We start from the raw sequence: 21,686 nt of genomic DNA, 5'->3' as shown, positions 1-21,686 counted from the left end.
CTCTACCCAAATAAGGATTGGCCAAAAGTCTATCCACCACCACAACCTGCGGCTGCATGTGCAACAATGAACTCAAAATACAAAGCCCAGATCACCGGGGAAACAGGCTAGACTTGTGCAACTCCCCAGGGAGATCCTTTGGGTGGGAAGATTAGGAGCAACCACCAACGACCAAATTATTAGTTTCCTTCATAAAGAAAACACCAGCAGTTATACTGATACAGTTCTATGGTAAAAAAAGTGGACACAAGGACAACCCAGCAGCACTGTTGGGCAAGTAAACACATGCTTTCCAAGAGTAGGCACATGGTCATTTTTACTAGGTATAGGACAAATGGTCCTCATCTGTAGTTATACCTGAGCAGTTTCCACTTTCAGTTTATCGATATTAAGAGTGTTTCTCTGTAATCCACTGGCAGCCACTGATAAAAGCTGTTTCAAAGCTTTAATATCCTCCTGCACTTTAAGCATTGCTTTGGAAGACATTCGACTAATTTCCTCCTGAACCTGTTTTTGTTCTTTTACAAACTTCCTGGGGGAGAAAAAAGAGAGAGAAAATAACCACAGAAGAGACAATCAATGCCAAAATAAAAATACCCCAGTTATGTTTTACTGAACTGATTCTACTGGACAAGACTAGAGGTACCAATGACAACAGGTTTGCCTCCATACCATCTGAGGAACTGGATAAAGAATTCCCACAGCTGTCAAAATTCAGAATTTTAGAACAGCCAAAAAAAGGTTAGTTTTCTTACTAGTCAAAGTCAATTTCCAGGGAATTTTATTTTATTACTGAAACAGTCATTTGGAACTCCAAGGACTGAAGAAATACTTACTGGAGATTTTCTACATCTTGGCAGATTACTGGAGGTAGATTTTCATCCTTTAGTGCTTTACTATCCCTGCCAAACAGATAATATGTACTTTATTATCAGCATGTTAATAAAGCACCACTCAAACGAGTGGTAGCAGCTTTTATTTAATACTGTACCCATAAAGAACTGCATTAATGCTGCCTTGAGAGGTTTTTTCCTTAAAGGTGGCCTAAAAATAATTTTAAATAAATAAGATTAGGCCTATTCAGCTCATCCACAGAAATTACCCCATCAGCTTCATTATTATAGCTTGGCAGCATTTAAATGAAATCAAATCAATGTAGTCTGTTAAGTGTTTCTGTATATTTTAGGGGCACACAGTCCAACAAGTATTACTGTAACTACAATATTTGAAAAACTTACTCTGGTCTTGTTCCCGTTTTGTCACCTACAAAAAAATATTTTATTAAAAATTAAAAGATGCCTCTCAGATTTAAGAATGAAAATGTCAAATAGGTATCTTTAAATAGGTATTTAAGCTGAGTAACTTCCTTGATTCTCTTTCCTCAAGAGGTTACACACATGCACACACACCATTTAAAGGGGCATTCAAATACTCCCTAGGCCAACTCTGTCAAAGCAGCAACAGCCAGTCCTCATGGCAGAACAAAGGCAGGGCAGCAGAGGAAAAAGTTTCCCTAGTATCAGAGTAATCCCCCCTCCAGTTATGTGTGTTCTGGAAAGGCTTATTCACTTAACATGGAGACATGTGCTCCAAGCAAGCACAGTAACACTTTCCGCCATGGTGCCGGCATAAACTGAGCACACCAGCATCAGTGTTAGTTCCCCCCCTTCCCTGCCTGTGCACTCGATGTTTGTACTGGACACTGAAAAGGAGTGGCTCCCTCCTTCATGCCCAGCATAAAACTTGAGAATTAGTGTAGCATGGCTGCTAGGAGACTAAGGGTGCAATCCTATGCATGCTTCGACAGAAAAAGTCCTACAATGCTGGCTGGGGTATACTGGGAGTTGTAGGACTTTTCCTGTCTAAATATGCATAGGGTTGTGCCCCAAACTACTATTCAGAAGTCCCTAGATTTGAATCATGCCTCTATCATGAACTCACTAGATGGTCTTAGACAAACCATTCTCTCTCCACATCAGCTGCTCCATCTGTAATATGGGAAAAATTCTGACCTACCTCATGTGCTTGTTGTAAGAATTACACAAATAATGGGAAGCTGATGTAAATTATGTTGCACTAGTGTAAATGATCTCCACTGCAATGCCAATAGCACTTGCTGGCATGACGGGTTTGGGGGAAAACCCATCGCATCACTAAGTACAATTGGTGTTGCGCTAGAGGTAGTTTACACCGGCACAACTTAATTTACGTTAGTGGCAGTGTCACACTGGATACTGCCCCCTGTCAAGGGGGAAAAAATGCAGTCCATAGGCTGCTGAAAAGAATAGGCAGGCTGTCAAGACATTTCTGGCGGCCCACCCCACACCCTGCATCTGCCACTGAAAAAACTGAGGCAGCACTGTCTTCCTGTGTTAGCACTAGTGCCAAGAAGGGAATCCCTTTCTGAGACAGGGGATTCCCTTTTTAGTACTAGCTACAAAAAGGGAAGCCATAGCTTTTCCATAGCTAATGCTAGTCCTAGCATTAAGGGAATCCCTTGCCGTACCTCCAATCTCTCATCGGAGATAGGAGATAAGGGATTCCCATGCTAGCAAGAGAAATCCCAGGCTCCTGTGCAAACGCATTTGCAGATGTGGCTCCCCAACTATTATACATATGTCCTAGTTCTAACAAATATTAACAGAAGCAAGCTTCTACAACCGCATACCCTCTGGACTAGTGGCTATCTGTGCGAATCCTAAGGCTGGATCTTTGTACCTAGCAACTGGGGTCACACAGATTGATTTTAAATTTGGAACTTAAAAGCACCAATAAAAAAATAATCCTGGTGATGTGCAAAGAGTAGTATCTCCTGAAACCTAGTGCTTATGATGACTGATGAATCCCCAAGTCCAGCAGGAAGCCCACAATAATAAATACAATACATGACATATTGTGTCATTTAATTAACCTCAGGAGGTCAGAAATTTTTCTGTTTTTTTAACACAGGAAAGCTACCTTTAGCTCAACCTGCTTGACGGATGGCCATGATTCAGCTTTGAGTATAGACTAACATGCCTGTTATTAGATTTAGATTTCATTTTAAGTCAGGTTATTTAAAAAATAATAGTTACAATGTGTTGAATACAGACTTAGTCATACTTGCAGTAGATCCATTGAAATCAGCAGGACTGAAGTTAGTCATGACTAACTTAAGTTCTATTGATTTCAATGGGTCTACTCTAAGTATGACTAAGTCAGGATCAAGAGAGAGAGAGAGAGAGAGCACACGCGCGAGAGGATTTAAAATGCACAATCTGATACTTTCAAAAATTACTGATCTTATCAATCCTGTAGGACTCTACACATAATTAGATGCTATAGTGGAATTGCACATGCAGCACCAGGTAGCTCACGCTATCATTAGGGGAGGTGGGTAAGGTATAATGGGGACCAGTGCTGACAGTACCAACCACCTACTGGGCAGCTGAGAACACACTTCTCTGCATCAGGCATCACAAAGCCAAAGTGACAGAAATATACAACAATTATTTTTATATAATCTGTGCAAATTCATTATTTTCACCCATCTCCTTGACCTGGTTTGCACATAATGCTAACCCATGGTTTATTTAACCCATGGTTTGTTGCCCTGCCCAGGGTTTGTCTGGCAGATGATTGAACAAACCATGGCTTTTTTCTCAATCCCTGGGTTGTTTGTTTCCCTCCTCCTTCAGCCACTCCCCCCCTGTATCCCAAATGCTTTTGCAGCGCTTGTAGCACTGCCATGTAGAATGGCCAGATTTTTCCCCCTACTTTCGTCTGCCACCTCTGTAGCCTGGCAGAACTCATGAACCACCCACAGTTCTGGGTTCACACATAATGACAGCCCATGGTTTAAACAACCCAGAGTTCACAATCCAACAAAAAAACATGGGTTCTCTTTCTGGGTTGTTAGCACACCTGGGTTCACACAACACTACAACCCAGAATTCAACAACCCATACCATGGATTAGTGTTATGTGTGAACCCAGCCCTTGAGTTTCGACCCAACCCAGAGAGCTTCGGCTATTGGGTGGTATAGAAATGGAATAAATAAATAAATAAATAAATAAATTGAGGTACAGGGGGGGAAAACCATGAAGCTTCTTCATTTGCCAACTTCTAATTATTGTTCTCAGAGCATACACCTTCCAAGTTGAGTACTCAAAACTTACTCTTCTTATCTGAAGAACTACTGAAGTCTATGCCACCAAGACCTTCATTAATTGTAGTAGCAGGTGCTGCAGCTGTCCCCAGAGTCAAGCCAAAAGCATTCTGTCCAAGCCCTGCAAATAATCCAGCAACTGTTATCAAATATTTCTTACTGTCTTTAGACATCAGCATAAAAAACAGACTAAATATGAGCTGTGTGGGTTTTTTAAGTACTATATCCTCAGTGAATTGCCAGTACAGAAAACTGAACACAAGTTATCCCTACACTTATTGGCTGGAATCCTGTAAAGTCATATGCAGATGTGGGAAACAAGGATTTACAAGTTTTGTGGTTTGGTTAGGCAACCAAAGTTCATGCTCACCACCACCTCACCCACCCCCAGTGAGAGGGGCAAGGTCCTTCTTGAGGTCACAAAGAGCTTCAGTGACCCCCTTAAAACTATTGGGACCTAGTGCAACTATGAAGCAAACCCCCACCCTCCTTATCAGCAAGGCAGGCAGATGACTAGCAAGATGCAGAATATCTGGAATTGTCTGGATAAGACACACAACCTGAACAAATGTTAAAAGATAACTACATATAAAAGGAATGTCACCTGTTGCAGTTGTGCTTGCATTTGGGAACAGTGTCCCTCCTAAACCAGCCAAGGCTCCTCCCAGAGAAAGTCCTGTGGATACACTTGTGGTTGGGGCGAGTGTGCCTCCCAAGTTCAACGTAAAGCTGGAAGGTGCTGAATTTTAAGCAGAGATATCATCTGAAGACACAGACACTGATTTTTCCCATAACAGCCATATTATCACCTGCTAAATAAACTACTCCTTTTTAATTGAGTTACAGTCACTATGGCTGTAACTTCTACAATTTTGATCTAGTGTTACTTCTGCCTTCATTTATTCACTTGGACCAAATATTTTCACATATTCACTAAGCCATCCCAAGGATTTAGGGCAGGGGGCATATTTTTAAACAAAGCCAAATACAAAATATACCCTAACCCTAGAACCACCACATACAGACTTAAGCCCATCCATGATAACCTAGCTGGCATAAATAAGTTCTCATAGGTTTCTTCAAGGTGTTTGGACAAACCTCCAGAAGCAGAAGTTCCACAACTCTGCTGAAATACCTCTGAAGGTGGTCTTTGGACCTGAAACCATAACCACTGCACAAGCACAACTCCTCACAGACTGTGAGAGTCCCACTGCAACAAGCTGCACTGGTGCTATCCCTTCGCAAATATGCACAAGGGACCTAGAAAGTTCTATTAAATTAACACTAAGTGACACAAGTCCCTGCTGCATGACACCAAAGCTAGAGCTCCCTGGATGTGATGCATGGGCTCCAATCCTGTGCCCTTTTTAAAGGGCAGATAAGGGGATTTTAAAGACATACAGTAACATGAACCGCCCAGACAGCTTCAGCTATTGGGTGATATAGAAATGTAACAAATACAAGGCAAAGCTTCCTGGCTTTCTTCTCCTCTTATTAGACACAGGATGCTTCTTTTCGCTGCAGTAGTAAAAAGAGACTGTTTTCTCTATACTGCACCATGTTCTCGTGTCAATTAACTGTAATAAACCCAGCTATTATCACTGGGTGAGTGTTTAAGGATGTATGAGCTTTAAAATACTATCACTGGGACTCAGTAATGATATACCACTGCACATTTTCAGCTTAGCAACACTAGGATCTGAGGATCAGACTGTGTTGACTCAAACTTTTAACAGAAACCCTCTTTGCCATCTTTATAAGAACTGCACTGATCCATCAGAGAGAGCAATATCTAAAGTATGGACAGTTTTAGGAACACTGATGCTTATGCATTTGTACAGAAATGGAGATGTTAGAAAGAAAAGAAGCATTCCTTTCAGATCGCCCTGTTCAGGATGATCTCAACAGAAAACTATTATTTCTTTACCTGCTGCTGGAGCCGACGTGAGGGCAGAAGAAAGTGAGAGGGCAGAGGAGGTAGACGTGATAGGCAAAGCAAATGGTGTGGCTGATCCTGCAGGTTTGTTGAATCCTAAACCAAGGCCTGTGGTAGCAGCAGAAGTAGTAGCAGGTGTGCCTGTAAAAGAACAAATCAGTTTCATTCTTGTTTTGATGTCAGTTCTTATCTCCTTTAAACAAGGTGATTTAATAAACTCAAGATGTTGAATTCTAAGCTTTTCACTCAAGATCTGTATACTACCTGTGTAAACTGAGGAGAAACTGAGCAAAGCCACATTTATTTAGAAACTGTACCAATTTTCTATTAGAGAGATTCAGAGCAGTGAACAACATAAGAAACACACAGCAACTAGCCATAAGAGATTGCCATGCTCCCCACATTTTAAATGCCCACAAGAAAAAGGATACTGCTTCCAAACACTGCTGTGCCTCCCTGGGGAGGTTATTTCATAACAGCACCCCTATGCTAGGAAGGTCTACCCTGGGCAACTACACATCTCACCTTTTTAAATAGGTGGCCTCTAACGTATCCCAGAACAGGTATGGGAAAAGAATCTAAAATATAATGGGTCCAAGCTGTTTACTATTTTATAAACAACCAGCACCTTGAATAATAGCCAAAAAATATCTGGCAGACAGACCAAGTGGACACAGGGCACAATATGCTCTGTGGTTCATTCCAGTCAAAACACAGGCAGAAGAATTCTGCACTGGCTAAACCTTCCAAACAGTCTTCAATAGCAAGTCCACAAAGAATGCTTTACAACCTGGAGGTTACCAATGCATGAGACAAGGTGGCCCAGTCCCTATCTCTGAGGGATCACAGATGATGCATCAGATGCACCTGATGAAGTGTACTCCTGTTTACCACTGCAACCTGGCCATCTGGGAGCACGGCATGGTCCAGGAGAACACCCAATCTGCAAACCTGCTTTTCAGGGAGTGTGATCCCAACCAAGCCATATTAAATGAATTCTAACACATATCAGTGGTCCCTCCCGTGGTAGAGGACAGGAAACCCAAAAGCAGAGCTGAAGAACTGGGACAGATTACAGCTGTGGGCTGGAATATAAGAACCTGAGAGAAAGCTAGGAGGAAGACAAAAGCTTAATAGAGAGCAGGAGAGACAGAGCCAAGAACACAAGAAAATAATGGGAAAGTATCACACAGGGTGTAGGGACAGAAGGGTCTGCAGGCATTTACGACAGCTTTGGATGTCGTCCCAGGGAAGAGAAGAGCAGAATTTCACATATTATTTGAACCAACCAGATAGGTATTTTAGCACAGGTCCCTAACATATCATCTGTGGATTTCATTTTCATCTTTTGGTTCTTCACCTTTTGTATCACATCTGGCTTTTCTCTGCTTTGCCACAATCTTCACTAACCCTCGTCAGGAGGAAATGGCCATAAAACACCAGTCCTGCCGCATCCACAATCAGGGTTTATGCAGCATTCCTAACCTCTCGCCATCCAAATCCAGAACATTTCATTTGAGAATCTTCAACTGTCACGCTCCAATTAAAGAAAAATGAAAACTAGCACTGAATCTATAGTGCTTACCTAGTGTTAGTCCTGTGGCAATAGTTGTTGCTGTTCCTGTATGACAGTACAAAATAAAACTGAGTTTAAACCACACTTCCATTGTTGATTGCTCTACAGATTTATCACTGCCTGGAAAGTACCAAATTACATTCCTTTAGCAGCTCTCTAATGTTATATTACCGGGGTGGCTTTAAAAAGGAGTATGTAAAGATTTCTGGTGAGGAGCAAGCCTTCAATGTAGCACAGGGGTGGCCAAAAAGTCAAGTCCTTAGGTATAAGGCAATAAGTAACAGCTATACTCTACTGCATGCTTCAGTACATATGTAGCCTCCAAATGCCTTGGTATAGTTTTGCCTATAAATTTCCCAGCTAGGGAGCAGGCAGCAACACAGACCTTATGATCATAGCCAAGCCCACATAACCTCCTGTTTTTATTTGGAAATGCCACAAACTCTTGCCATTTGGGTACCATTTGACTTCAATATCTCTGCTGAACAATCACTATATATCTATTGTAACATTCAGCTCAACCAAAGGGATGTTAAACTTGGGAGAGTATAAAATAATTAGCATGAACAGCAACTAACTGTTTAAGCAGTATGCATATTAAGTATTCAGTTATTGGGTTCATCTGTATCAGCAAAATATCTGTCGTGCTGACACACAGAAAACATTTCTAGATGAAGTGATATAAATAGGCTTTATATGTAAGATACAGTAAAATAGCTGTATTGTTGCATATTGAGAAGAGTTGCAAGTTTTTAGCACCATATGCACAATAAATGAAATTTATAGTACAAGTCTGTGAAGTTATTAAAGGGCAGTTCAAATTTTGCTAGTCTTCCATTTTGCCATTAATTCTTATTAGCTCAAGTCAATTATAACTCCAATGCTCATTTTGACAGGGTAGAAATGGAATAGGTATATTTTACCTGCATTAGTCCCTCCTAATGTAAAACCAGTGGTAGGTTTTGAGGTAAAGAGGCCAGACCCAAAGCCTACAGAAGGAGCTGTTGTAGTTGCAGCTGTTGAGCTCAATGTTCCAAAGTTAAGCCCTCCAGTTGAGCTAAATAACAAGACAAATAACTATTAGTTAAACATAACCCACACATGTTCAATGTTATCCTTATTTCTTCATTGCAATAGTTCTACAAGACAGTTTGAAAGCAAGAATAACATTTCTTGCTCATTCCTATTTAAATGCAACCAGTAAATATTTCATTGCCAACCAAACCAGGGTGGACCTTTGGGGTTTTTCTTGATCCCCCCCCCCCCCGCACTTATGTACCCAATAGCACTTAGAGTAAGGATCAGCAACGTGGCACCCATGGGCATCCCAATGCCCTCCAAGTCCCTGAAGTGAAACTAGTAGACTCCACTGGACACCAGACCCTTCCTTCCCGCTACTGCCACCTTTCCATCACCATCCTACCTGTCACCACCCCAGACCCTTCCTTCCCCAGCCCTTGCCACAGCCTTTCCTTTCTCCCACTGCTGTCGCCATCATGCACCACTGTCACAGCATTCCTTCCTTCCCCATGTCCCACACCATAGCTAGCTTGCTGGCCATTCCTTCCTCTGTCTCTCCTCCCCACACCTGCTACTGCTGCCACTTTTCCTTCTTTCCTCCCCCCGCTGCTGCCTTTCCTTCCCACCATGTTCCCACAGATTGGGAGAGAAGGTTAACGTGGTGTTGACAAGGGAATAGAAGAGGATCATGAGCAGGGCAGGGGGAGGGAAGGAAGGAAGGAAATGGGGGGGGTCATGCCATGCACACATAACCCTTGTGCTACACTGGCTGCAAGTTGGCTACTGAGCCAGGTTCACGGTATTATTGACAATATAAAACCTTTAACAATTTAGGACTATGTTACCTGAAAGATCATCTCCCCCTATATAGACCCCATTAGACCACTACAAAGTTGCTTAAGACAGAATGAAAAGTATTAAGATGACACAAATGAAGCTCTATGTTAACCTGCAGCAACCAAATCAGAGGTTGCTACAATATGGAAAGCAAGTTCAAACACAACATAGACAAATGACTGCTATTCTCACCAAGATCTCTATCCTTGTTATTTGAATATATTACACCTTTAGTAACACAGCACCGTCTGTGTGAGGTACACTGAAAGAACACTTGACGTAAGTACAAATTTATTCAATGTAAAATAGTAAGCTTATCCCCAACCCCTTCCATCACTGTAACAACGTAACAGTCATGCTGAATCAGACCAAAGTCCTATCTAGTCCCACATTCTGTTCACAGTGGCCAACTAGCTGTCTGTGAGAAGTCTATAAGCAGGACATAGACATGAGTGTAACAGTACAACCACCCCTCCTCATTTCCCCAGCAACCAGTATTAGAGGCATACTGCCTCTAATACTGGACATAATAGATAGCCATCATGACTAGTGGCCATTAACAGCCTTAATTCTCTGCCTGTGGATCCTAACATAGCCAAAATAGAACCATCCATGCACAAAAGGGTGATATCAGCAGACTTGGAGGAACACCAAGATTTGCAAAAGCACAAGAGAACCCTAAAGGGGGATAAATAATAATTAAATCCAAAGAACTTAGTGAGGACTGCGCATGCTCAGTGGTCATGGTTTTATTGAAATTAAAAAACTAATTGTTTCAAACCGTTTTTAAAATGGTGTTAAAGATTTTATATTACGTTTTATCATGTTGTGAACCGCACAGAGTTTTGGCTACTGGGTGGTACAGAAATGTAATGAATGAATGCAGGCTCAAGGGGCGGGGGGGAGAGTAAAACCAGGAGGGAGTAGAGAACAGAATAGCACAACCTCCTCCAACTTGGTGCCCTCCAGATGTTTTGTACAACTCTCATTACCCCTAACCATTGGTCATGATGGTTGGGGCTTATACTCTAGAGCGCACCGAATTGGAGAAGGCTGGAATAAACTGTCTTGGAAGGAGACATGGCTAATACTTATGTCTGGAGTCAGCAGGTTTAAGAGGGCTACATCCCACTACTCCAGATATTTATTAAATACCTGCCAGCAAAGCATAAAAGGGTCACCAAAAGCATGGTAATCAGCATTGTTTGGGATATGCTTCCCATAACAATCCACCTGTGCCTTATTACAGAGCTCTTTCACTGTCTGGTATTACATAACTGCAGAGAAAGCAGCTGAGAGCAATCGTAAAATCTTGTTGTTCAGGAGTTTGTTTTTAGATTTAGATTTAGAACTCAAGAAATAACTTCTTGCATACCTCCCCCGCCACCCCCACTCCCCATAAAGCATGAATAACGAGTCTGCTTTACTGTACTTGCCTATTGCAAGACGGAGAAAAACAAGCAGGAGCCTGCTGACTCCCAAGATCTCATCTGCAAGGTCTTCCTGAAGGGTCCTACAGTCCTGTCCTGTGCACACTTACTCACAAGTAAATCCCAGAGCCCAAATCGACTTACTCCCAAATATGAATGCAGCTACAGCCGACCTTAGGCTTTGCTTTTGAGTTCAGCAGTTATTTGCGGTGGCTCTTTATCTCTCAAGTTGTAGAGGTCTTTGATATCCAGCCTGGACTCACTGCGGTTCCTGTTATTTGTGTATTTGCTGTCAATTTCTCGTTGTTTTCTCTCCCAACCCCACTTCAGCTACTGTTTACGGCAGAAAATGCGCTTAACTGAGTTGCCTATCGGTGCAATCCTACGCACGCCTACTCAGAAGCAAGCCTCATCCAGTTCAAATGGGACTTACTCCCTGGTGAGCGTGTATATAATTGCACCGTAAAATACAGTAAACATAGGGTCTGCGTGCTGCCCCCGGCCCTTTCTGGCTGCCTGGTTCCAGGCAAGCCGTCGGGAGACTCTCCTCCTTCAGCCAATCCACTCAGCGCCCCTCCGCCCGAGGCGCCTTCGTATCTTCCCGGCCTTCCGCTTACCTCGGAGTGGCTCCAAACGAGAACCCCCCCCCGCCGCCGCTGCCGCCAGTCCCAGGAGCGGCAGCGGTGGCCGAAGTCAACGTTCCGGCCCCGAAAGAGAAGCCCGCCGACATGGCGGAGAGGAAAAAGAAACGCTTCAAGCGCGGGGTTTGGGTTCGGTAGGCCGACGCAGGCTTGGCAGCCCCCCTCACAACACAAGCTGCGGCCCCCTCACGGCAAAAACAGGGTCCTCCTCAGCTCTCCCGGGCGGGAAGTTCAAACGGCGGGAAGATTCGGGAGCTCGAATAGCGCCATCGGTGGCGCAGCTAATGACACCGGAGGAAGTGCTGGCGCACATTCCTTCCTGCTGCGCATGCGCGCAGCCGCGCTGCACCACGGGATAGCGGCGGACTCTCTCCTCCTCCTCCTCCCCCCCCCCGTAACCCGAGTAGACCTCAGAGATAAGAATATGTGGAAAATAAATGACCTTTATTTTTAGGAAAGGAGACTTCCGGGTTCACGTTGGAAGCCATTTTTCCCACCTCCGCGAGATGAAATCGATGGAGAAATCGAGGGTTTTAGCGTAGCTGTAACCGTGTCCAATTCCCCATTCCGCTCTCACCCTCCAGAAAGGTAGCGCCAAAGACGGGAATGCATGCTTGTTGTCGATAAGGTCGTAAGAACATAGGGGGCTGCCTTATACTGTGCCAGACCCTTGGTCCATCCAGTATCGAGCCCCTCCTCAATATTCCACATAACATTGCATGTGACAAATTTGTTTTGCATTCTTTTAACTTCTAAAAAACGCCCTGTCAGTTCTAACGCAAATAAAGTCTAGAGAGGAAATAGAATCGTACAACCGTAGGGTTGGAAGGGGCCTACAAGGCCATCCAGTCCAACCCCCTGCTCAGTGCAGGAATCCAAGTCAGAGCATCCCTGACAGATGGCTGTCCAGCCTCGTCTTGAAGGCCTCCAGTGTGGGAGAGCCCACCACCTCCCCAGGGAATTGGCTCCACTGTGGTATTGCTCTAACGCAAATGAGGGCAGAGCTGCTGCATCTTTAATAGCTGTGTCGTAGAAAAGAATTTTAGCAGGTGTAGCGTCAGGGCTGGACCAAGATATTTTGCTGCCTGAGCCAAAGGACAAGAGGGCACCTCCTCCCATTCCATGTACAAAAGCCACCTGGAGTGGAGGCTGACTCTTTCTTCAGCACCGTGGGACACCATCCTCCACTGCACCTGTAGGCAGCAGACTAGGTTAGGGGGCTCAAGGCAGCTTGTGCGGCCCACAGTTCTCTCTCCTCCCACACCTTGCCACCTCTTCTATCTGCTGCCTGAGAGGACTGCTTCACTCTGCCTAATGGTAGGGCCAGCCCTGTGTAGCGTGCATGGCTGGCTTCCCCCTTGCCATGGTGTTCTTCCTGGGAGGGAAGAGTGCAATCTCCCAGAAGTCCTTGTTCCTCTGGCAGTCGGCAAAGGCCAGTGTTCTTGTGCTCACTTAGCCCCCAGCCACTTGTTTATGTTTTTGATGTTTGCCTTTCTTAAGGCAAACTGCTATTTAGCAAAACACCAGTTATTTGTAATATTCTTTATTGCAATGGAACTATTCACTGGTTGGAAAATGTGGCTTTCCAGACGTTGGACTGCAGCTTCTATCATCCCTCACAATTGGCTATGCTGGCTGGGGCTGATGAGTGTTGTAGTCCAACACTTGGGAGGCCAAACGTTCTCCATTCCTGATATAAATAGAAGTCCCTCAGGCTGATAATTTGCAAACAAGTATTAGTTAACCATTACTAGAGAAATATGAACCATTCTGATATGTTCAGCTGGAAGTACCATACAGTCTCACATGTCCACAGCTCTACGCATCACTTAACCTGTTTAATTTGCTCCAAAGAAATGCTTCTGTGCAGGCTTAAGTGTGAATTTTGCAGGTAGATCATTATGTATGTCAATTATACACACACACACAGACTTGCACACAGCTGTTCTCCACAATCTAAGGTCACGGTTCAATCATTTGGTTTGGAGGAAGCCAGAATGAAACTGGTCAATGTCACATGTGGTGGCACCCCGATTTTAAAATGCCCTCCCAGGGGAGGTACACCTGGCACCAACATTATATTCCTTTTGGCACTGGGTGAAAACCTTTTTATTTGCCCATCCATTTAAAATTATTGTATTTTTAGCTGATATAATTTTATTCTTAATGTTATTATATTGTTTAATCTTTTAAATATTGTATTTTAAATTTGTATGTATACTTCCTTGAAATCTATTTTTAGATGAAGTCTATCACTTCTTGGAATGAATAAAAAATGTGTCGTTGAGTCAGCCAAATTCCTAAATGGGCCATACCTCATACAATGTCTCTTGGCAACCCACTTCTAGCATGTATATCTCTGTTCAATTCACTACCTTTACACACCAGGCAACATTTTTTTTAAAATTATGATTGCACTCCTACATACACACATGGAATTTCAACATTACAGCCTAATCCTATGCAGATTAAGGCACAGCCTAACAACCCATTGATTTCAGTGGCCTAAGGCACACCTTAGGCAGGGGTGAGCAACTTGTGGCCCTTCAAGTGTTTCAGCCTACAACTCCCATCCACACTAGACAGAATATTCAATGGTGAGGGATGCTGGGAGTTGTGTGCCTAAGATATTTTTGGCTTACAAATTGCACACCCCTGCTGTATAGGATCCTGCTGTCTATAGACACATTGTAGTGACACATATAAAAGGCACAAATCCCTTTGCTTACAGTGTTAACATTATTGTAATTACTATGAGGTATAAAGAAATCACAAGTGCTAAGAATGTTGCCTCTGATTCCCAAATTTGAAACGGCGCTCCTGGCTTTAAATACGCAGTGAAGCTTTTTACCTCATGTTATTGTTGGCCTTAGAGCCCCCCCGCCATAGAAGCCCCAGATTAGTAAAGTTGTTCTTCCTTGACATGGCTGCTAGTTGGCTCTTGTCTACAAGCAGTTTCATTTGTAAAAACTGAGGCAGATAATGCAGGTAAACCCTTTCCCAGCTAATTAGCATGCCACTGTATCCCAGACTCCTTTGTTGTCTGAAATCCTCTTAATTGATTGGCCAGGTGGATGGTGTCACAAGTATTACCAGTTTACCAATCAGTGTCCTTGTGCCATTTTAACAGTGTTATATTTATTGTGGCATTGGCTTCCGTGGAGACTTTGTCAGATGCATGAAGTGTAATCCTCAGTCATAGATAGATAGGGATACAAAGGCCAAGAAATGTAAGGGGTATTGTAGGTATGTGACACTTCCATGGACAACACAAAGCCATACCAGACAAGCTCAGTGACCATTAAGCAACAGTAGTAATCGGCAATACCACAATTTGCCTAGGTTTGCCATGCTAATTTAACATACAGTAGTAAGAAGCAGAGACATCACCTTGCCGATAAAGGTTCGTATAATCAAAGCTATGGTTCTCCCAGTAGTAACGTATGGCTGTGAGAGCTGGACTACAAGGAAGGCTGAGCGCCGAAGAATTGATGCCTTCAAATTGTGGTGCTGGAGAAGACTCTTACGAGTCCCCTGCACTGCAAGGAAGTCAAATCAGTCAATCCTAAAGGAAATCAACCCTGACTGCTCATTGGAAGGACTGATACTGAAGCTGAAGCTCAAATATTTTGGCCACCTAATGTGAAGAAAAAACTCCCTGGAAAAGACCCTGATGCTGGGAAAGACTGAGGGCAAAAGGAGAAGGGGACGGCAGAGGATGAGATGGCTAGATAGCATCACCGATGCCATGAATATGAACTTGAGCACGCTCTGGGAGAAAGCGCAGGACAGGAAGGCCTGGCGTGCTATGGTCCATGGGGTCACGAAGAGTTGGACATGACTTAACTACTGAACAACCGGAGAAAAATAATCCTGGTCTGGTCTGAGCCCTAGATAAATCTAAAATCCACAGTTGGGCAATACCTCTACACCCAGAGAATGCTTGTTATTGGGCAGATTAAAATATAATAAATAAAAAAATAACTTTATTAGGACCAACCAAAATGTTACAAAATAGCGTTCAGGCGTTCCAGAACTCTTAGTCTAGATGGTACAAAAACAGTGTAGAAGACGCTTTTTTTTTTTTTTGCTGTAACATACCAAAGACAGCACTGGGGGGCGGGGGTGGGGGTGGGGGTGTTGAGAAATGGGGCAACTGTTGTCAAGTGGTTACTTGAAGGAAAGGCCCTTTTCACATGCAAATTATAACTGAATAATAAACTGGACATTAAAATAAAGTAAAGCATGCGTACTTGAAACTTAATTCTGTCAGAATCATTAGGATTTACTTCAGAAAAAATAAATTCAAGATGTGATTATTAATGTGAAATATACTGGGAGGGGGGTAGGGTTTCCCATTTCTTTCAGAAATCTAAAATGTGGAACAATATTCTCAGCTCCCCAAAATGCACTTTGCCTCTTTGCACCCCATATATGTATTTGTGTGTGTATGTGTCTCATATATGAGCTGTCTTTTGGCCCAAATAGGGCCCCAAGTCGACTTACACCTCAAACATAAAACAATTTTAAAGCTTTTAACATTTTAAAGCAATTTGAAAAGTTTAAAAACAAATTCAAAACTTTAAAGCATCAGTGTGTGTGTGTGTGTGTGTGTGTGGAGACATGCGCGCACACGCACACACATATGTGTGTGTCTGGTCTCCTACTTGGTTGCTCATTTTTATGCAATACCTGGTTTGGGGGCTCCTTTCCTAATGCCTTTTGGTACTAGATGGTGCTTGGACTTGTGGTAATTGTCCTGTCTTAGTGCTTGGGTTTGGGAGGCACGGTTTTAAAGTGGTTCCAGTCCTTTCTGGAGGAGTGGTCTCAGAAGGTGGTGCTGGGGGACTTCTGTTCCACCCCATGGCTGTTAGCCTGTGGGTGCCGCAGGTTCTACCTTGTCTCCCATGCTTTTTAACATCTACATGAAACCGGTGAGGGAAGTCATCAGGAAGTTTGGGCTGAAATGTTATCAGTATGTGGATGATACGCAGCTCTGCCTCTTGTATCCATCTGTACATCCCAGGGAGGCTGTGGAACTCTTGAACCAGTGCCTGGAGGCTGTTTTTGGGATGGATGAGGGTGAACAAGCTGAAACTTAATCCAGACAAGATGGGGGTACTGTGGGTTGGGAAACCAACTAATTCAGATGGAAGTTTACAACTGGTCTTACATGGGGTTGCACTCCCGCTGAAAGACTAAGTGCACAGACTGGGAGTCCTCCTGGACTCTGAGCTAACCAGGGAAGCTCAAGTGGCTGCAGTGTCCAGGCGTGCATTTTACCAACTTAGGCTGGTATGCCAGCTGCAGCCCTACTTGGAGAGGACAGACCTTGCCTCAGTTATCCACCCACTAGTAATGTCCAGGCTGGACTGCTGTATGTGGGGCTGCCTTTGAAGATGGTATTGGTCTTGTTGGTCCACCAACAAGTATTGGTGGAGGCAATGCAATTTGAGTAAATAATGCCTATACTGGACAAGCTGCAATGGTGACTGGGGTGTTTCGAAGCCCAATTTAAAGTGCTGGTTTTGACCTTTAAAGCCTGAAATGGGTTGGGTCAAGTTTCCTTCATCCATATCAGCCTCCCTGCACTTTAAGATCAGAAAGAGAAGCCCTTCTCATTTGCCCACCCATGAGAGCAGTTAGGTGGGTGACCACACATGAGAGAGCCTTCTCTGCAGTGGGAAGGAAAGGTTCCTCCCGTGCAAGCACCGGGTCATTACTGACCCCTAGAGGGACGCCGCTTGCGCTGGCGTTTTTGTGGCAGACTATAGCGGGGTGGTTTGCCATTGCTTTCCCCAGTTGTGACTACCTTTCCCCCAGCAAGCTGGGTCCTCATTTTACCGACCTTGGAAAGATGGAAGGCTGAGTCGACCTGAGCCGGCTACCTGGGACCCAGCTTTGGCTGGGATCGAACTCAGGTCGTGGGAAGAGTTTCAGTTGCAATACTGCTGCCTACCACTCTGCACCACACGAGGCTCTCTCTGCAGTGGCCCCACACCTTTGGAAGAAGTTGCCATCAGAGGTCTGCCATGCTCCGTCATTTGCAAGCTTTTAAGAAGGCCTTGAAAACATATTATTTTACTGTGGCCTTCTCTTGATACGACTCGTGTTGTTGCTGTTACTGCCGTTGTTGCTGCTGCTTTCATGGTTAGCTTTTATTGTTGTTTTTATTTTACTGTATGTTTTTATAATTTTTAATATTTTAACTGTTTTTATGTATTTTATTGCTGTAAGCTGCCTTGGGAGGGCTTCTGGCCTCGAAAGGCGGCCAAGAAATATTTCAAATAAATAAATACCAGGAATTGTACTGTGAAACCAAGACCCCAATTTTTGTCCAAGGGGTATTTGTTATATGCAATTTAAATCCATATCATCGAGATACAATATATGGAGAGAGAGAGAGAGAGAGAGACTGATGTATGTATATTAAAAACTTTTGAATTTTTTAAAACTTTAAGGGCACAATCCTATGGCCGCTCGTCAGCGGCTAGACGGCTACAGGATAGGTGGGTTCCTAGGAACTGACCTCAGAGCCTGTGCTCCAAGGTCGGTTCTCTGAGAACTGACCTTCCCCCCCTCCCGCGCTGCCTCCGAGGCAGCGCGGAATGCCCATCGCTCGGAAGAGGAGCACGCAGCTGCAAAAACGGGGCATTCCTGGGGGCGTGCCGGGGCGGGGAAGTTGGAAATCTGGTGCAACACATCCGACGTGTCGCCCGGCCGCCGCTTCCAACTTCCCGCAGCTGGACAGCCCAAATCGGCTGTCTAGCCGCAAAGGCAGGGTGGCTGAAGGGCAGACGGGAGGATGCCCTCCGTTCTTCTCCTGCCCTGCATTAGATGGGCGGTCGCCTCAGGGTTCAGAGGCGGTAGGGTTGCTCCCTAAAGCTATTTGAAAACTTTAAAAATAAATTTACACATCAGTGTGCGCGCGTGTGCGTGTGTGTGTCTGTCTATGTATAGAGACACACACACGCGCACACAGAAAGAGAAAGACAGACCGACAGACACACACACACACACGGGGCCGGGTACGTGTATTCTGGGCCATCCCTATAACAGAGTAAGGCGGCTGCTTCTCCAGCATTTCTCTCTTTCTAGACCGGGTCTCCCGGCCGGCAGGGGTCGCTGTGAGAGTGACTCGGCCGTTCCCCAGCCGCTTTTACTGCCCGCTCCCTCCGCCCCTCCTCGATTATCAGGAAGCGTCTGCGGGAGACGCCGGCTGCGCTGCCCGTTGGAGACGGGCGGTGGCCGCCCGTCGCTGCTGCTGCGGGGCCTGCGAGCGACCAGCTCGGGCGCCGGGGCACCATGGAGCACATCCGCACCACGAAGGTAACTGAGCGGGGCCTCCTCGCCCGCCCCGTCCGGCAGCCCGTTCGCCGGAGGCGGGCGTGGAGCCCTCCCCCGGTAGCCCGCTGCTTTGGTCTCCCCGCTTGGGCTGGCGGGTCTCCTCGGTGGCCGCGGCGGGGACCTCCAGACAGCCGCCCGAGAGAGACGCCTGGAATTCCGTCTCCTCCCCCAGGACGTGGCTGGCGCCCCCGGAGCGGGCTTGGCTTTCCTTTGCGCGCTCTGCCCGTGTTTGCCCGTTTATTTAACGATCTGGACTTTTATCAGTCGCCCATTAACGCTGTCCGGGCGAAATGCAAAGTACGGATTGAATTGAGGCGCTTGCAGCAAATAGCCAGGCAGATTCGGTGTGTGGCCTTACTGGCCTGTGCCACGATCCTCTGCATGCTTACTCAAAAGTAAGCCGTATTGTGTTCAGTGGGGCTTGCTCCCAAGTAAGGCTGGATAGGATTGTTGCCTTACAGCGCAAATCCAACGCGGGTTTACGTGGGAGTAAGCCCCAGTGAATTCAGTGGGACCTACTCCCATGCAAGACGTTTTCAGCATTGCAGCGTTAGGGCACAATCCTATGTATGTTTAGACAGAAGAATGTCCTACAACTCCCAGCATCCCTCCAGCCAGCATTGCTGGCTGGGGCATGCTGGGAGTTGTAGGACTTTGTTTTCTCTAAACGTGCATAGGATTGGACCCTTAGTTTGTTAAGGAAACGTGCATACAGGATAGGTTTGTGGCACCTTACAGCGTTTAACAGATCTGGCAGAAGCTCTTCCAGGGTTGAGCTGGTTTCATCATATTTAGCCAGCATTTAATGAAGCAGGCTGTAGTCCTCGATGGCTTATGCCCAATAAAATCTGGTGATTTAAAAGGTGTCACAAGTCTATATATGAGTGCTTGCTGTAATAGACTTCCTTGATTTGGGGATTATTCTAATATAAGCTTTCAAGGGCTAGAGCCCACCCACTCCACCAGATGTATGATGCTGGGCTTTAGTCCATAAAAGCTGAATCCACAGTAATCTGATGTAATGTAATCCTCGTATGTATGTTCAGAAGTAAATTTCACTAACTTCAATAGGACTTGCAATCAGATAAGTCATAGAATTGCAGCCACACAATCTGATCTTATGCATCTTTACTGGGAAGTAACTTGGTGTGTTCCTTTAAAATTTTTCTATTTATGTAGTGTTATCTCTGTGTGTGGCATTTTACACAGCACAAGGGGACAGGTCCCTGCCCCAAGGGGTTTACAGCACAGGGAAATTCAGGGGAATTTCTGAAATTCAGCAATGGAAACACAGAGGAAGGGAAATATAGGTAGGGGGTAAATAGGAAAGCAGTGGAGAGGGGTAATGGCTCAGTGGTAGAGCACCTGCTTTGCATGCAGAAGATCCCAAGTTCAATCCCTGGCATCTCCAGGTAGAGCTGGAAATATCCCTGCCTGAAACTCTGGAGAGTGACTGTCAGTCAGTGTCAACAATACTGGGCTAGATGGAAGAGTGGTTTGATTCAGTATAAGACAGCTTTCTATATTCCTAGTGTATGGTTCTTTCAGTTACACATGCTTAAGTTACAGGCTGAGTAACAGTAGGGCATGGGAAGTAGGGGGTTGTACCAAAGGCTTCACCAAAAAGTCAGGCTTTGAGAAGGGATTTTAAGGAAGTAATGGAGGTAGCATCACAATCGCTGCAAGTGTCTAGGAGGCAGTTCCAAGCATTCGGGGCAGCAAGGGAGAAAAGGCGGAGTCTGTTGAGGGAGCAGGAGACCTTCGGATGGTGGAGTTGGAGGAGCGAAGGTTATGGGCAAGAATGTATTATGGAAGGATATGGGCAGCGATGCAAAGATCAATGGGATCTACTCAAACTGGGGAGAGGTAATGAGCGGTGTACCGCAGGGTTCAGTCCTGGGCCCAGTTCTCTTCAACATTTTGATTAATGAGTTGGAAGAGGAGGTGCAGAGAATGCTGATCAAATTTGCAGACGACACAAAATTGGGTGGGATAGCTAATACCATGGAAGACAGAAACAAAATTCAAAGTGATCTGGATAGACTGGAGTGCTGGGCAAAAAACAACAGAATGACATTTAATAGGGATAAATGCCAAGTTCTGCACCTAGGAAAAAGAAACCCAATGCACAGTTACACAATGGGGGATACGTGGCTCAACAACACTACAAGCGAGAAGGATCTTGGAATTGTTGTGGATCACAAGCTGAATATGAGCCAACAGTGTGATGTGGCTGCAAAAAAGGCAAATGCTATTTTGAGCTGCGTTAATAGAAGCATAGCTTCCAAATCCCAATCTACTCAGGGCATGGAATAATGGGCTCAAGTTACAGGAAGCCAGATTCTGGCTGAACATCAGGAAAAACTTCCTCACTGTTAGAGTAATACGACAATGGAACCAATTACCTGGGGAGGTGGTGGGCTCTCCCACACTGGAGGCCTTCAAGACGAGGCTGGACAGCCATCTGTCGGGGATGCTGTGACTTGGATTCCTGCATTGAGCAGGGGGTTGGACTCGATGGTCTTATAGGCCCCTTCCAACCCTACTGTTCTATGATTCTATGAGAAGAGCATAGGAAACTTCCTTATGCGGAGTCAGAGGATTGATCCATCTAGCCCAATATAACACTCCAGGGTTTCAGGCAGGATTCCTTCCTACCCACCCACCCCATTTGGAGATGCCAGGGTATGAACCTGGGACTTTCTGCATGCAAAACAAACGTTCTAACACTGAGCTATGGCCCCTCTCCTA

General features: G+C 45.0%; 2 protein-coding genes across 4 annotated transcripts in view; one reads left to right on the top strand and one right to left on the bottom strand.

Moving 5' to 3' along the window:
• Positions 1 to 11,973, bottom strand: part of NUP58 (nucleoporin 58) — a 30,849-nt gene extending 18,876 nt beyond the window's left edge. The window contains exons 1-9 of one of the 2 annotated variants that reach the window (XM_084842895.1): positions 11,565 to 11,973; positions 8,584 to 8,717; positions 7,670 to 7,705; positions 6,076 to 6,225; positions 4,753 to 4,887; positions 4,159 to 4,269; positions 1,239 to 1,263; positions 837 to 902; positions 358 to 532 (exon numbers count right to left, since the gene is read on the bottom strand). In XM_084842895.1, coding sequence (XP_084699021.1) covers positions 358 to 532; positions 837 to 902; positions 1,239 to 1,263; positions 4,159 to 4,269; positions 4,753 to 4,887; positions 6,076 to 6,225; positions 7,670 to 7,705; positions 8,584 to 8,717; positions 11,565 to 11,677 — 945 coding nt within the window. In that variant the 5' untranslated portion in view covers positions 11,678 to 11,973. The remainder of the gene's footprint in view (positions 1 to 357; positions 533 to 836; positions 903 to 1,238; positions 1,264 to 4,158; positions 4,270 to 4,752; positions 4,888 to 6,075; positions 6,226 to 7,669; positions 7,706 to 8,583; positions 8,718 to 11,564) is intronic. The other variant, XM_084842897.1, reaches the window with a different exon arrangement.
• Positions 11,974 to 18,797: 6,824 nt separating this feature from the next.
• Positions 18,798 to 21,686, top strand: part of MTMR6 (myotubularin related protein 6) — a 29,774-nt gene continuing 26,885 nt past the window's right edge. For both annotated transcript variants that reach the window (XM_084842894.1, XM_084842893.1), the window contains exon 1: positions 18,798 to 18,917. Coding sequence is in view for 1 of the 2 variants with exons in the window: in XM_084842893.1 (XP_084699019.1) it covers positions 18,894 to 18,917 (24 nt within the window). In the remaining variant the exon portion in view is untranslated. The remainder of the gene's footprint in view (positions 18,918 to 21,686) is intronic.

This window comes from Heloderma suspectum, chromosome 3 (assembly GCF_057233095.1).
Source record: "Heloderma suspectum isolate Gila_16-S chromosome 3, 16-S_ref, whole genome shotgun sequence".
Taxonomy (NCBI): Eukaryota; Metazoa; Chordata; class Lepidosauria; order Squamata; family Helodermatidae; genus Heloderma; species Heloderma suspectum.
This window is presented reverse-complemented; position numbering and strand designations above follow the sequence as displayed.